The sequence below is a fragment of the Cavia porcellus genome, unplaced genomic scaffold (genome assembly GCF_034190915.1).
Source record: "Cavia porcellus strain 051 isolate PalLab524CR breed Dunkin Hartley unplaced genomic scaffold, mCavPor4.1 scaffold_3, whole genome shotgun sequence".
Classification (NCBI taxonomy): Eukaryota; Metazoa; Chordata; class Mammalia; order Rodentia; family Caviidae; genus Cavia; species Cavia porcellus.
In genome coordinates, this window is record NW_026947486.1 from 63,484,357 (window position 1) to 63,497,360 (window position 13,004).

Here is a 13,004-nt window from a genome sequence, read left to right on the forward strand (position 1 = left end):
ATTCCCAGAGTGAGGATGGTGGAGGATGAAAAAATGAAGACAAAGGTCAGAATGTAGATGTCAGGGGGAACCCTCTCTCCTGATGAGAGAAAGGGAACTGCCCAATGACTGCAGTGCCTTTATTTATACAATCAGCAAGAATCTGATATCACACGCCTAACAATTTTTTTGTATCTCTCACCTTTTGCACTCCATGTTCTAGAACAGACATTGCTCTAGCCTCACATGTGTGATCAGCCACTTCTCACATCAACTATTGTGAATTGTGCTATAGTAAACATGGTTTTGCAAGTGTCTCTATAGTATGTTGACTTGAATTCCTTATTTATGTAGACTAAGAAATGACATAGCTGGATGTCTTACAATAGCACAAAATAAATATTTCCACTCCAAATAGGAGGCTACAAAAGAATGAGACCAAACCCAGTCTAAAATCCAGTGGGGCAAACATTAAGCCCATAATTCCATGTCTAGCACTGGAGGAAATATGTGGCAAGACGTGAACTCCAAACAGTCTAGGAGGCTATCCTCCTATGACTTTGTTGGTGGCTGTAGATCTCATGGTTTCTCTCTTGGGCCTGCTTTGCTCAACCCTTGTAACTTTCCTCAGATAATTCACATTCCTGGCTTATGTAAGCTTTAGTAATCTCTATTGTACCTTCAGCTTCACACTCACAGCATCACACACTGCCCTCTCATGAGTACACTGACTAGCTTCTGTAATATGTATGGAAGCCTTCCCAAACCTACAAGTGTTGCATTCTGCATGTAGCTAAAACTAGCACCGTTAGATGGTGCTAAATTCCTCGTCCAGCTGGATCTACTGCTAGGCTTTCTTCTCTCTTGGCTCTTGGGGTTGAGTGCCTGGATGGCTGAGCACTATGAACCAAATCATGAGAAACAACTTCCCTAGGCCAATACCATTCTGGAACACGGTGCTCTTGGGCTCATATCTTATTTTTTTTTTTTTTTTTTACCTTTGCAACTCTAAGGCTGCAAAGGCTAGAGTCCTATGGTTTCTGTGATGTCCTCAGGCCGTTTTTCTATTGTTTTATTCCTTCTCAGCAGCCAGGTTATCTTCTGACCTGTCTTTAAAGTCTACATATTTCCTGGAGCTTCATTTCTGGCCAAACTCAAAACTTATATAATCACTGTACTGAGCTCTTTGCTCTTGATTTTCAATATATATATATGTATTCCTAAAAGCCTCCAATAGTACCCATACCACTATCTCAAAATTAGACTGCCTTGAAATTTCTTCTGTCGGTCCCATATTTACTTGAGTTGGAAGAGGCGAGTCTGGTCTCAAAATGGAGGGCCACGATCCAAAGGAACCAGAGCAGTTGAGGAAACTGTTTATTGGTGGTCTGAGCTTTGAAACTACAGATGATAGTTTAAGAGAACATTTTGAGAAATGGGGCACACTCACAGATCGTGTGGTAATGAGAGTTCCCCAAACAAAACGTTCCAGGGGCTTCGGTTTTGTGACTTACTCTTGTGTGGAAGAGGTGGATGCAGCAATGTGTGCTCGACCACACAAAGTTGATGGGCGTGTAGTGGAACCAAAGAGAGCTGTTTCTAGAGAGGATTCAGTAAAGCCTGGTGCCCATCTAACAGTGAAGAAAATTTTTGTTGGTGGTATTAAAGAAGATACAGAAGAATATAATTTGAGAGACTACTTTGAAAAGTATGGCAAGATTGAAACCATAGAAGTTATGGAAGACAGGCAGAGTGGGAAAAAGAGAGGATTTGCTTTTGTAACTTTTGATGATCACGATACAGTTGATAAAATTGTTGTTCAGAAATACCACACTATTAATGGGCATAATTGTGAAGTGAAAAAGGCCCTTTCTAAACAAGAGATGCAGTCTGCTGGATCCCAAAGAGGTTGTGGAGGTGGCTCTGGCAACTTTATGGGTTGTGGAGGAAACTTTGGAGGTGGTGGAGGGAATTTTGGCCGTGGTGGAAACTTCGGTGGAAGAGGAGGCTATGGTGGTACAAGAGGTGGCAGCAGAGGTAGTTATGGAGGAGGTGATGGTGGATATAATGGATTTGGCGGTGATGGTGGGAACTATGGTGGAGGACCTGGTTACAGTAGTAGAGGAGGATATGGTGGAGGACCAGGATATGGAAACCAAGGTGGTGGATACGGTGGTGGTGGTGGAGGATATGATGGTTACAACGAAGGAGGCAATTTTGGTGGTGGTAACTATGGTGGTGGTGGGGACTATAATGATTTTGGAAATTACAGTGGACAACAGCAATCAAATTATGGACCCATGAAGGGGGGCAGTTTTGGTGGCAGAAGCTCTGGCAGTCCTTATGGTGGTGGTTATGGATCTGATGGTGGAAGTGGTGGATATGGTAGCAGAAGGTTTTAAAAAAAAACAACAGAAAAGGGCTACAGTTCTTAGCAGGAGAGAGAGCGAGGAGTTGTCAGGAAAGCTGCAGGTTACTTTGAGACAGTCGTCCCAAATGCATTAGAGGAACTGTAAAAATCTGCCACAGAAGGAACGATGATCCATAGTCAGAAAAGTTACTGCAACTTAAACAGGAAACCCTTCTGGTTCAGGACTGTCATAGCCACAGTTTGCAAAAAGTGCAGCTATTGATTAATGTAGTGTCAATTAGATGTACATTCCTGAGGTCTTTTATCTGTTGTAGCTTTGTCTTTTTCTTTCTTTTCATTACATCAGCTATATTGCCCTGTAAATTGTGATAGTGGTACCAGGAATAAAAAAATTAAGGAATTTTTAACTTTTCAATATTTGTGTAGTTCAGTTTTTCTACACTTTAGTACAGAAACTTTAACATAATGCAGTTTTGAAGGTGTTTCCTTGTGAGTTAACAAGTAAAGAAGATCATTGTTAATTACTATTTTGTATGAATTTTGCTAAAGTTAACTGTAAAGAAACACCTACTGACTTGCAGATTTAAGGGGAATAAATCTATTCTCCCCATTTCAAACCATGATACAAATGGGCACTGACATGTGGAGAGAATAGATATTTGTATGTTTGCAATGTGTGTTTTAGATAAAATAGGATTGGGTATTTAAATTAGCATATTTGTGAATTTAATAGCATTAAGATTACTTTCAAATGAAAAATCTCAAAATTCAAAAAAAATTATTACTTCTGTCACATTAATTAGCCTTCAACACTTAATCTGAGACTCAGGCAAAGTCTCTGAACAAAAGCAAAATGCAGACAAATTGTCTGCAGAAATATAATACACATGGTGTCAAGTCCAACAGCCAATGAAATCCTTCTTGCAAACAGAAATCTCCTGATCCTGGTCTTTACCAGCAGCTTTTCTGTCAACATTCTTCTGAGCTCTGATCAAGATCTCACATGAAGTTCAGTTTACAGGATTTTAGGGTTGCTTCTTCAGGTCAGGTTTCCAAAACTTTGAAAATTCTTCCCACAAGCCAGTTCCAGAACCTCTTGAACCATGTGGCCAGGTGATGTCACAGCATCGGTCCCACTTTTCTGGTACCAAAGTCTGTCTTGATTACTTTTCTAGTTGCTGAAGCAAAATAGCTGACAAAGTTAAAAGAGGAAGGATTTATTTTCACACACATTTTATAAAAGTTTCACTTTTATAGTCAGTTGGATCCAAAACAGGTGAAATGGCAGAGGGACATCGCAGTAAAGAAAAAATTCCTGGGTGTGGCAGGCAGAAGGCAGATAAACAGCAAGTGACAACAGCAGCAGCCCAAGCAGCTTTCTCTCTCTCCCTTCATCCTCTAATCAGGTTCAAATCCTATTGATTGGTGCCACCCACACCTGAAGTGGGGCACACTTAATCCCAGCATAGCACAACCTATCTTTTTAATCAACACTTACACACTGCATACCACACACACACACACACACACAGCCTTAATGCACATTTACATACTCTAATCCTGCCCCCTTCAAAACTCCCCACTTATGACCATTTGAGGCTCTGGAAGTCATCTAGATACAAACTATAACACTGAATCCTATAGTAGTTCTAGTTTTAGTTTTTGGAGCAACTTCTACCCTGATTACCATAGTAGCTGAAATAATTTACATTGCCACTATCAGTGGAGTGGTGAGAATGGACAGCCTTCTCTCATTCTTGATTTTAGATGAGCTGATAGTAGTTTTTCCACATTAAATAGAAAAATAGCTATGTTTTCATCACATATAACCTTTATTGTATTGAGGTATGATACTTTGCTTAATTTCTTCAGGGCTTTTATCATGAAGGGATATTGAATTTTGTTAAAGGCTACATCTTTATTTTCTGACTGAAAAACAAACATAACCTTATGATCATGTCTGTGTGAATACCAGACTTCACTATAGACAAATATAAAATATATGACTGGAAAGAATTGTAAAGATATCTTAATTTTCTCTGATGAAAATAATGTAACAAAAATGATACTCTTTTGTCTGCAACTAGCTCACATTTTTAATTGAGTCTTTCAATTATGTACAGATTTATCTATATGTCAAAGTTGTTTAGGTTTCTATAGTCAAGAGTTTGCCATGTAAATACTTTGTAAAATTAGCATAAGCTCATAAGCTGATATACTTGGTTCTTTAAGACAGAGAGAATACAGTGGAGAAGATAATTTTCTAACTGTAATTGAAAGTCATTTGAGCATAACATTATTATTATAATGATCTGTTAAAATTTTAGTTTGATTACATTTCTAAAAACTTTACATCAAATTTGGTACTTCAAGGTAAGAAATAGTAAGGTCTTCATTAGCCATAGTTCATATATCTTTATTTCTTTCATTTTCTCATGTGACTTTAGAACATTTTTGCATGGTAACCCCAGGGAATCAGTAAACACAAAGCTCTTGGGAGACTGTGAATTTCACAGGTATTAACCAGTGCATATTCATATTAATAGTGGGGAGGGAGCACTCTTTTAGAAAAAAAGTAATTTTGAAGCAATTGAACAGCAGTATAATTGTCACCATAGTAGGTATCACACATGGTCCTATATACTTTCTTCACGTAACAGTGGGTTGAAAATAAAGTCACCAAAAACAAAAATTATAATTTAGTAAGCCTAAATTTCAGTCTAAGATTTCCAGGGTATAATTTAAGTTTCTTCTGATACTTTTAGTATTTCAACAGATGTTTGGAACCATATGTTGGGAGCCCAGTGGTCACAGTCATGAGACACTGCTTGATCAGTAGTGATACTTCTTCTTCTTTTTTTTTTTTTTTTGGCTTTTTAAAAAAATTAAGGAGAAAAAGTAAAAAAAGCAGAAAAAGGGTACAAGTTATACAGAATTTCAGAAAAAATAAACAGTAGGAAATCACTAGTTAATGGATTACATGTTGTCATCTTAGAAATAGATGTTCAAGTTACAAAATTAAAGCATATTAAAGTGGACATTCAAACAGTGAGACTGCAAACAGTTCTGTTCAATGATCCAACAAAACTCAGTAATATGATTATATATCTTATACACTTAAATATACATGCAGTTATATCCTTTAGAGCACTTTCTTGGTATTGCAAGTGAACTCTGCTAGAGAATTGACAGCGTGGCCCTTTCTATTTGACTGTGTGAATTAGCAACTTGGTAGAGTTTGCCGTTAAATGGGAAATCTGAATTATCTATTGAACATGCTACAAAACACTTTTCTTTGTGTACCCTTACCACTTAACATATGTAAGTTATTCATTGTCATGCACGTGACTAAGCATTCTAGTATGCAAGAATCTGCGGTTTGGTCATAGCTCCTTGAAGGCAAGGAACCACATTTTATAATCTTAGACATAGTTTATGACTCCTATATCATCTAACTTCTAGAGCAACAGTAATTTAGTAATATTTAAGAGACTGTATGTTTTAGTCACATAAACCTAAATTTAAATCCTTTTTCCCACAATTCATTGTCATGACCTCAACTAAGTTATAAGTTCCAATTTCTTGAAAAAACAAATGAATATAATACCTCATAAGATTTTTGAGAGGATATAAATGCCATATGTCTATGTATCACAATGTCTGGAACACACAAAATGCTCAATTATTATAAAATGCAGTTCAGCATTTTTAAAATTAATTGACTCTGTTGTAGAAATAGGTAAACACAGGAACTTAAGAAGTTCATATGGTCAATTTTTCTAATCCCCTCCTGATTTTAGAGGAAGTATGAAATAAATTTGTGATTAACTAATTCAATTCCAGTGATAACTTTTTGGTCAAAATCAAATATTAAATATTTTATTTCACAAAGAATAGAGAAAGGTCAGTTATATAAAGAAATAAAGTGTTTCTGGGTCAATTGTTTTCTATACTTATTATCGCTAAAAATCAGTTATAAAACAGTTCATAATTTGGGTAAAAATGATCACATAGTAAATACGGGTAAACAGAATTTTTAAAAGATCTTAATTCATCTCTTTAATTCACTATCTAGAAAATACCTAAAACCTAACATGATACTTTATTTTGTTGCATTAAATTCCTTACAAACAATCAGCTTTTAGACAAAATAATGGAGGTGGTATAATCATGATTAGAGTACATTTGGGGCAAGAAAATCATGGCAAACTACTAAAGTATAACCAACCTGGTTGAATTGGTAAATGAGTTAATATAGTAGGAAGAACTAAGTCAGGAATGAATCAATACACTATTCTTTTTTTTTCATTTAAAAAAAACACAGAAAAATCAAAAAGCAATCAACAACAAAAGCTAAATGACAAAAAATGATATAAGATTTTGAAACAAAATAATAGGAATTTAACAATGGTGGTTATATTCCATATCATTATCTTCAAAAGAGTTTCTCAGTTTCCAGAAACAGGCATGCAAAATTGATAAAAATGTATGATTTCCTTTTGAGCAGTTTTTTTCCCTTTCACCATATGTATTGTAACTTTTAGATCTTACTTTCAGTTTCTTACACTAGAGAGACAGTACACTGTTTATATATGGGAGTTGGATTTTTTTCTTAACAGTAATAAAATGGCCTACGTTATGAATAGGAAGACATGACAAGAACTAGAGACAAGATGAGAGCTAGAGTAGAGACACTTTTGCAGAGACTATGTAATATGCTGAGCTAGAAATTTGGCAGAAAATATCTTTGGAAAGCAGAGAATTGTGCAGGATACTAAATGGTATTTTGGTGTGGGTTCTTCTAAAAAGATAGACAGTAAGACAAATACTACAAGGGAGTGACACAACCAGACTGTAAGGAAGATGTACAAATAAAGCATGTTAAATGATCAGGTTGCCACTCATTCCTCTGCAACATACCAAGTATTTAAGGAAGCAGTGCATTCATTAACCAACCCTATAACTGATTAAGAATTACTTATTACATGATCACCTCACACTTCTAGCCTGCCTCTTATAGTAGTTAAGCTGTTTTTCTGAACCTCCCACTTGGGAGGAAGATATAAAACACTCCTGTAGATCACTTGTGGAGTGAACCAGGAAGTCATGCATAAGGCACAAAAAGAGTTCATGACAACAGGAGATAAGACACAGCTCAAATCCTGGAATATTTGCATAGATATTATTAGTTGAACATTCCTAATGGGACATCAGAGCATTTCAGAGTTTGGATTTTCAAATTAGGAATCTTTAATCAGTAGTTGCTGTGTTGTTAAAGCCAAGATCTGTGTTTCAAACTTCATTACCCTTTTTCTTGACTTTTCAGCTGTGAAAGAAACTTAACGATGAAGCCGCCAGTTCTTTTGGTTCTTGTGGTCTGTTCTGTAGTCAGCACAAATTTGAAGATGGTATCAAAGAGAAATTCTGGTAAGTTGCTGGCAACTTCTCATTATTTTGGTTAAATATATGCATCTTTTTTGAGCACTTAGAGGACATCTGTGCCTTCTGCTTGGAATATCTTTAAACAGAAGCATTTGCACTACAGTTGTATTGGGAAATAGCCAAAGAAAAATTGAGATTTTAGCATACCACTGAGAAAGTGAAAAATGTTAAAGACCTGGTGGAATTTTGTTAAAATTCAAGGCTCAGTGGACAATGAAATGTTGAAGTCTTACTTAGAGGTATTTATGTTTGCTAGTGAATAACACATGGGAATAAATATTTATAAATGACAGAATAGGAAACTTTTAAAGGTACATATCCTCCTAATTGAACATACGGTATTACATCTTAAATGAATGTTTTTGATAAATATCATTGACTTTTAGTTCTTCATATTTGCGCCAAATCTCTAACAGGAAGTCTTAAAAGCTTCACATTCAAAATATTGGCTAATTTCATGAAGAGACATTTCTCGAGAAAAAATATCTATTCTTAGAACATGGTAGCCTGGCAGCCTGCTATGATTATATTAAGAAATTAGTTTTAGATTGTAGATATCCCAGTAAAAAGGTTAATAACTGTTTCATAACACTTGGATATGTTTTTCAGTTTTGATAATATATTCTAAGTGTAATTACAAATCACCCATGTAATTTTGAGAATTTATATTCTGCCTGTTAATTATGTCAGCATGACATTGAGAAATGTGTTATTATATGAAAACCAAAGACTGTTCTGGGACTTCTTACTAGATTCTAATTCAGTTATTTCTAAGGATTAAAAAAAAATATATATATACTCTACTCTCTAAAAATATAAAATAAAATCCAGGCAAAAATGTACATGATTATTTTTCAAAGCAATAAATACAGTGATACCTTGGTTTATAAACTTATTTTTAAAATTTGGGGGAAGATGGCTGCCTTTGTGTTTGTGTGGAGTAGACAGTTGTGGTCAGCTTTGTCACCCATTGTAGAGTTTGAAAATGGAAGCAAATTTTTGCCCAGTGTTTTTGTTTGCAAACCTAATTGTTTGAAAACAGAAATGTTCATGAACCAAAGTATTATTATAATGAATAGGGCTTGGAGTGTGGTTAATGTTTATTTTTTGAGGTACAAATACTTTTTAATTGAAATAGTTAACAAATATCATTATTCTTCAGTTGATAGTATATTAATAAATCTGTCACAAAAGCTGGTCACATGACAAGAAATAAAAGAACAATGCTAACATTCAAAATATTCTGAAATGGTAAAGTTGTGGCAATATATTGACTTTCTTTTCCTCTTATGGGCTTATGTATTTGAATCACTGTAATGTAATTGACTCTCACTCATCTGTATTTGTGTGTAATATTTTACCTATAATCTCTCTAATTTAACATATCACTCATGGTTGCGTGTTCTTGCCTTGCTTTTCAAGTCATGTTTTCACTTTCGATCTTGGTTAAGGTTGATCGTTGTTGAAATAAAACACTCAATAGCAAATGTAACTTATTTGGACCAGATCCCATTTTCATCTCTTGGTTATGTCATAATGTCTATGACAGAATCTGAAAGGGAAAAAATGAGTTAAGTGTTTAAAATGTCATCTATATTATGGTAGTTTAATTCAAGGAAAATCCTAAATAAAAGCAAAACAAATAAGAAAACCACAAGGTGCTATCTGTATTTTCTTCCTTATATTTTAGTTTGCTTATTATATATGAGGAGAGAGAGAGGCTGTTCACACATGTAAAGCATGTTTTTATTGATATACAGGTATTGTTCAGAGATCATTTTAAAAATGTTTTGATTTTATTTGTTAAATATGGTTTTATTTGTTTTGTTTGAGGCCATTTGTGGTTTAATAGGGATCTTTGATTTCTTAATGTGTCTGAATGTAGTTAGCTTGATTGAAGAACATAATACAAAATGTTTTCCACTTAAATTTAAAGTATTGGAATGGTTTATTTTTCACATTCTCTAGATCTTTGTTATCCCCTCTAGGACAATAGCAATTCTAATATCAACACAAAATGTTTCTCACAGGCCTGGGCAATAGAAATGTTTTGAATGCACATTTGATCTTTTTAAGTCTTTCTGCTTCTGTTCATGGTGTACATAAAGTGGGCAGAAAACACTTAAACACTAGTCTTGGTTCATGCTTATTTGTGTGCTTTTAGTTTCTATGTTTGTTTATTAGTTCATAATGTAAGAAAGTAGATGTGGGACCAGTAAAATACATCCTAGTTTTGCCTATAACTGATGTAATTAGGGATTCTCTGGAGCAGTCTTACCTTCTGATTAGCCACTCTCATCATAATCCTCCTCTCAGGCCACTGACTCTGGTTTACCAATGTGTTTAAATGTTATTATTTTAAGCATAAAACAGAATTACTTACACTCTATGTATAATAGTTCTATTTGTGTTGCCTTTTTCTTTTGAAAAATATTTTAAATATACTTCAGCAAATCTGTACTGACAAATGATATTTCATGTTGTTTGAAAATTCTTTTGTCTTTCAATAATTAAAGAGATTTGAGTTTGAGTTCATATAGTTTCTCTTTGTGAAAACAGCAGTGGAACTCAAAGATTCTGTATTTTCTCTGCTTTCTATCTCTCAAGTTGGGAAATGAAAAACGATTGTGTCCTTTATTCACTAGCATTTATGATAAGTTAGAACCAGATGTGCAGCTAGTAAAATGACTTTTGTGCAGTTCACTACAGACAGGGTTTCTTTCACTAAAATCCCAAAATAGTCTGAAGCAAAAGGCCTCCCTTATGCACCAGAACATTAAGGGATGAAACTATCTCCTGCTCTTTTGAAACAAAGAAAATAATTTAATAACAGGTGCAGGTTCTTTTTTTTTCCGCTTACATTAGGTGTGGAACCCAAGGTGTCATATATCTTAGGCAAGCACGTTACCACTGGATCACATCTTTTAAAAAGTTCCTTTTAAAAAATCTACTGTGGGCACATGTTGAAGTCAACCTCCTGGTTTTTGATAGTATACAATTTTTATAAATGAAAGCTCAAGCTGTTTCTATGTAATGCTCTTTGATGATGGACAAATCTAACCATCAGTTCTACCACAGGAAGTAGTTATGATGTCAGAAACTGTATACAGGGCTTGGCTGCCTTGGAACATGTAAAAATGAATAGCCTCTAGTTTTAAGGATTGTAGTTAACTGGCCAAGTATGATTTTGTTGTCTTCTTTACAGAATACTTAGGCAGTTTGTCAGTATTTTTGTTCTTTAAATTAAGGACTATGTGTATATGATCCATTTAAAAAATCTACTATAGATAGATTTACGTTAATACATTTACGACAGAGCTGTGCATGCACGAATGTCCCATTGAGTGGTTTGTACCACCCAATGGGACTGTTCTATGCCATCCAATGAGACAGTCACACATGTATCAGTGGTAATTTGGGAATGTGCGAAAGGTGTCATCCTTTATGGAAAGAACATCTTGACAAGTGTCAATAATGTTAATTTATGTTAAGTACAGGTCACATGCATGTAAAACTAATTTTTAATAGGATAAATGGGAGAAATTACTCTCCCTGAAGGAGAGATCATTCAAGATCCTCTATTTGCCTTGTTTTTTAACCTGAAAAACTATGTCCTCAGTGTACTACAGACCTTATTATTCAGGGCATTAAACTTTCTTCATAGCTTTTCTCTGACATTTGTTGCTGCTGCTGCATGAAAATGTGAATTGTGTAATGCAATTGTTGACATTTGGTTCTTACATAGTCTTTGCATTTGAAAATCCATATTAGAGAAGACATTAGTTTTTGGGGGGTATTTTAAATCATTAACACAACTTAAATCATTGAAGTCAGTTCATTTGTAGGGTAACTATCACAAACAACTTCTCAATGATCTCCTATTGGAGCAACACTACAAAGCTACCTGATATTTTAATTAGCTAGAAAAATGTAGTTCCTCAGTGGAAGGAGGATACAGAGACCTGCTAACATACAGTAGTATTATGGTTTGTGTCTGGATGTCCCCAAAAGCCTTATGCTGTCATGAGGCAGTTTCTTTACAGAGGTAGCTGAATCTAGAGTTTGTGAATGATTCATTGTCTATTACAGGAATTATGAATGCAAGTGCTACATCTGCCATAGAGTGGGTAGTCTGTGTACAATATAGTGGGCAGAAAGAGTCTTCTCTGCTTGTTCCTTTTTGCTCTTGTTGCTTTTATTGTATTCTGCTGCTATGAACTGTTGCCCCTCTGCCACACCACTCTGTCTTGGAGCCAGCTGATTATGGACTGAAGCCTTCACAAACTGTGAGCTAAATAAAACTTTCCTTCTTTAATTTTGAGCATCAATTGTTTTGTCTCAGCAATGAGAGAAAAGTAATGAAGACAAGTAGGTGCTTAGATATTTTGCATTACCTACGGGAAAGTATTCAGTTACATGTAATGAGAGAATGGCTTTCAAGCTTTGGCTTCTTGGTTCATAGAATTATGTAATTATCTGGTTGGTGATGAGTGACTTGCAGTATATTTTCCGTAAAAATATACTAACTTTAGAATTTCTATGTGATAACTAAGGAAATCCTTAAAGACAGAAATAGAGTTATGTGAGCCAGTAATTCTGGCACAAGCTAGAAATAGTTTTTAAACCACTTACAAGTAGTTATAAGTGTAAACAATATTACATCCCCTGGGAAAAAGTTTGTTACATGATTAAAATAAAGTGAAATAATCTGCTTTGAATTCTTCAAAAAAATAGACAATAAGACGTTCCTTTTAAAACACTGATTAGAAGTAATATTCCTCTAAGGATATTCATACTGTTTGTGAGCTGTGGATTATGAAATGGCTACATTAGGAGTTAGAAGATCAACAAGGAGTGATTGAAATTTCATCTTCTAAGTTGATTCTAATTAACTAAAATCAAGGAGAAAAATTTCTTCCCATGAACTGTTATTTAATTGGAAGAGACAATCTGAGATTTGGTAGTTAGGTACTTTTATATCTTTAATTAGCATGACTTCTCTGGAGGAAACTGGATCTTTGAAGAAGGGAATTGTGGTACCAGAAGAATTGACTGGGTCACTGGAAGTGCTGTAGGTCACAATTGGTTGTATAAGACAAAAGTTTAGAAGGAGTAGGAAGTAGGAAGAAATGAGCCATATTAGAAAAAAATTGTGGCTCAAATTTAACTAAATAAAGTCACTCACTGAAAAAATGAAGGGCAAATAATTTTA

At 34.8% G+C, this 13,004-nt stretch overlaps 2 protein-coding genes across 2 annotated transcripts in view; both read left to right on the forward strand.

Moving 5' to 3' along the window:
• Il1rapl2 (interleukin 1 receptor accessory protein like 2) overlaps positions 1 to 13,004 on the forward strand; it is a 1,287,414-nt gene that overhangs the window by 56,979 nt on the left and 1,217,431 nt on the right. The window contains exon 2 of the mRNA XM_063246234.1: positions 7,677 to 7,777. Coding sequence (XP_063102304.1) covers positions 7,696 to 7,777 — 82 coding nt within the window. The 5' untranslated portion in view covers positions 7,677 to 7,695. The remainder of the gene's footprint in view (positions 1 to 7,676; positions 7,778 to 13,004) is intronic.
• On the forward strand, positions 1,284 to 3,102 carry LOC100726663 (heterogeneous nuclear ribonucleoprotein A3-like). The gene has a single exon (XM_063246233.1). The coding sequence runs from the start codon at positions 1,311 to 1,313 to the stop codon at positions 2,379 to 2,381; it is 1,071 nt and encodes a 356-aa protein (XP_063102303.1). The 5' UTR covers positions 1,284 to 1,310; the 3' UTR covers positions 2,382 to 3,102.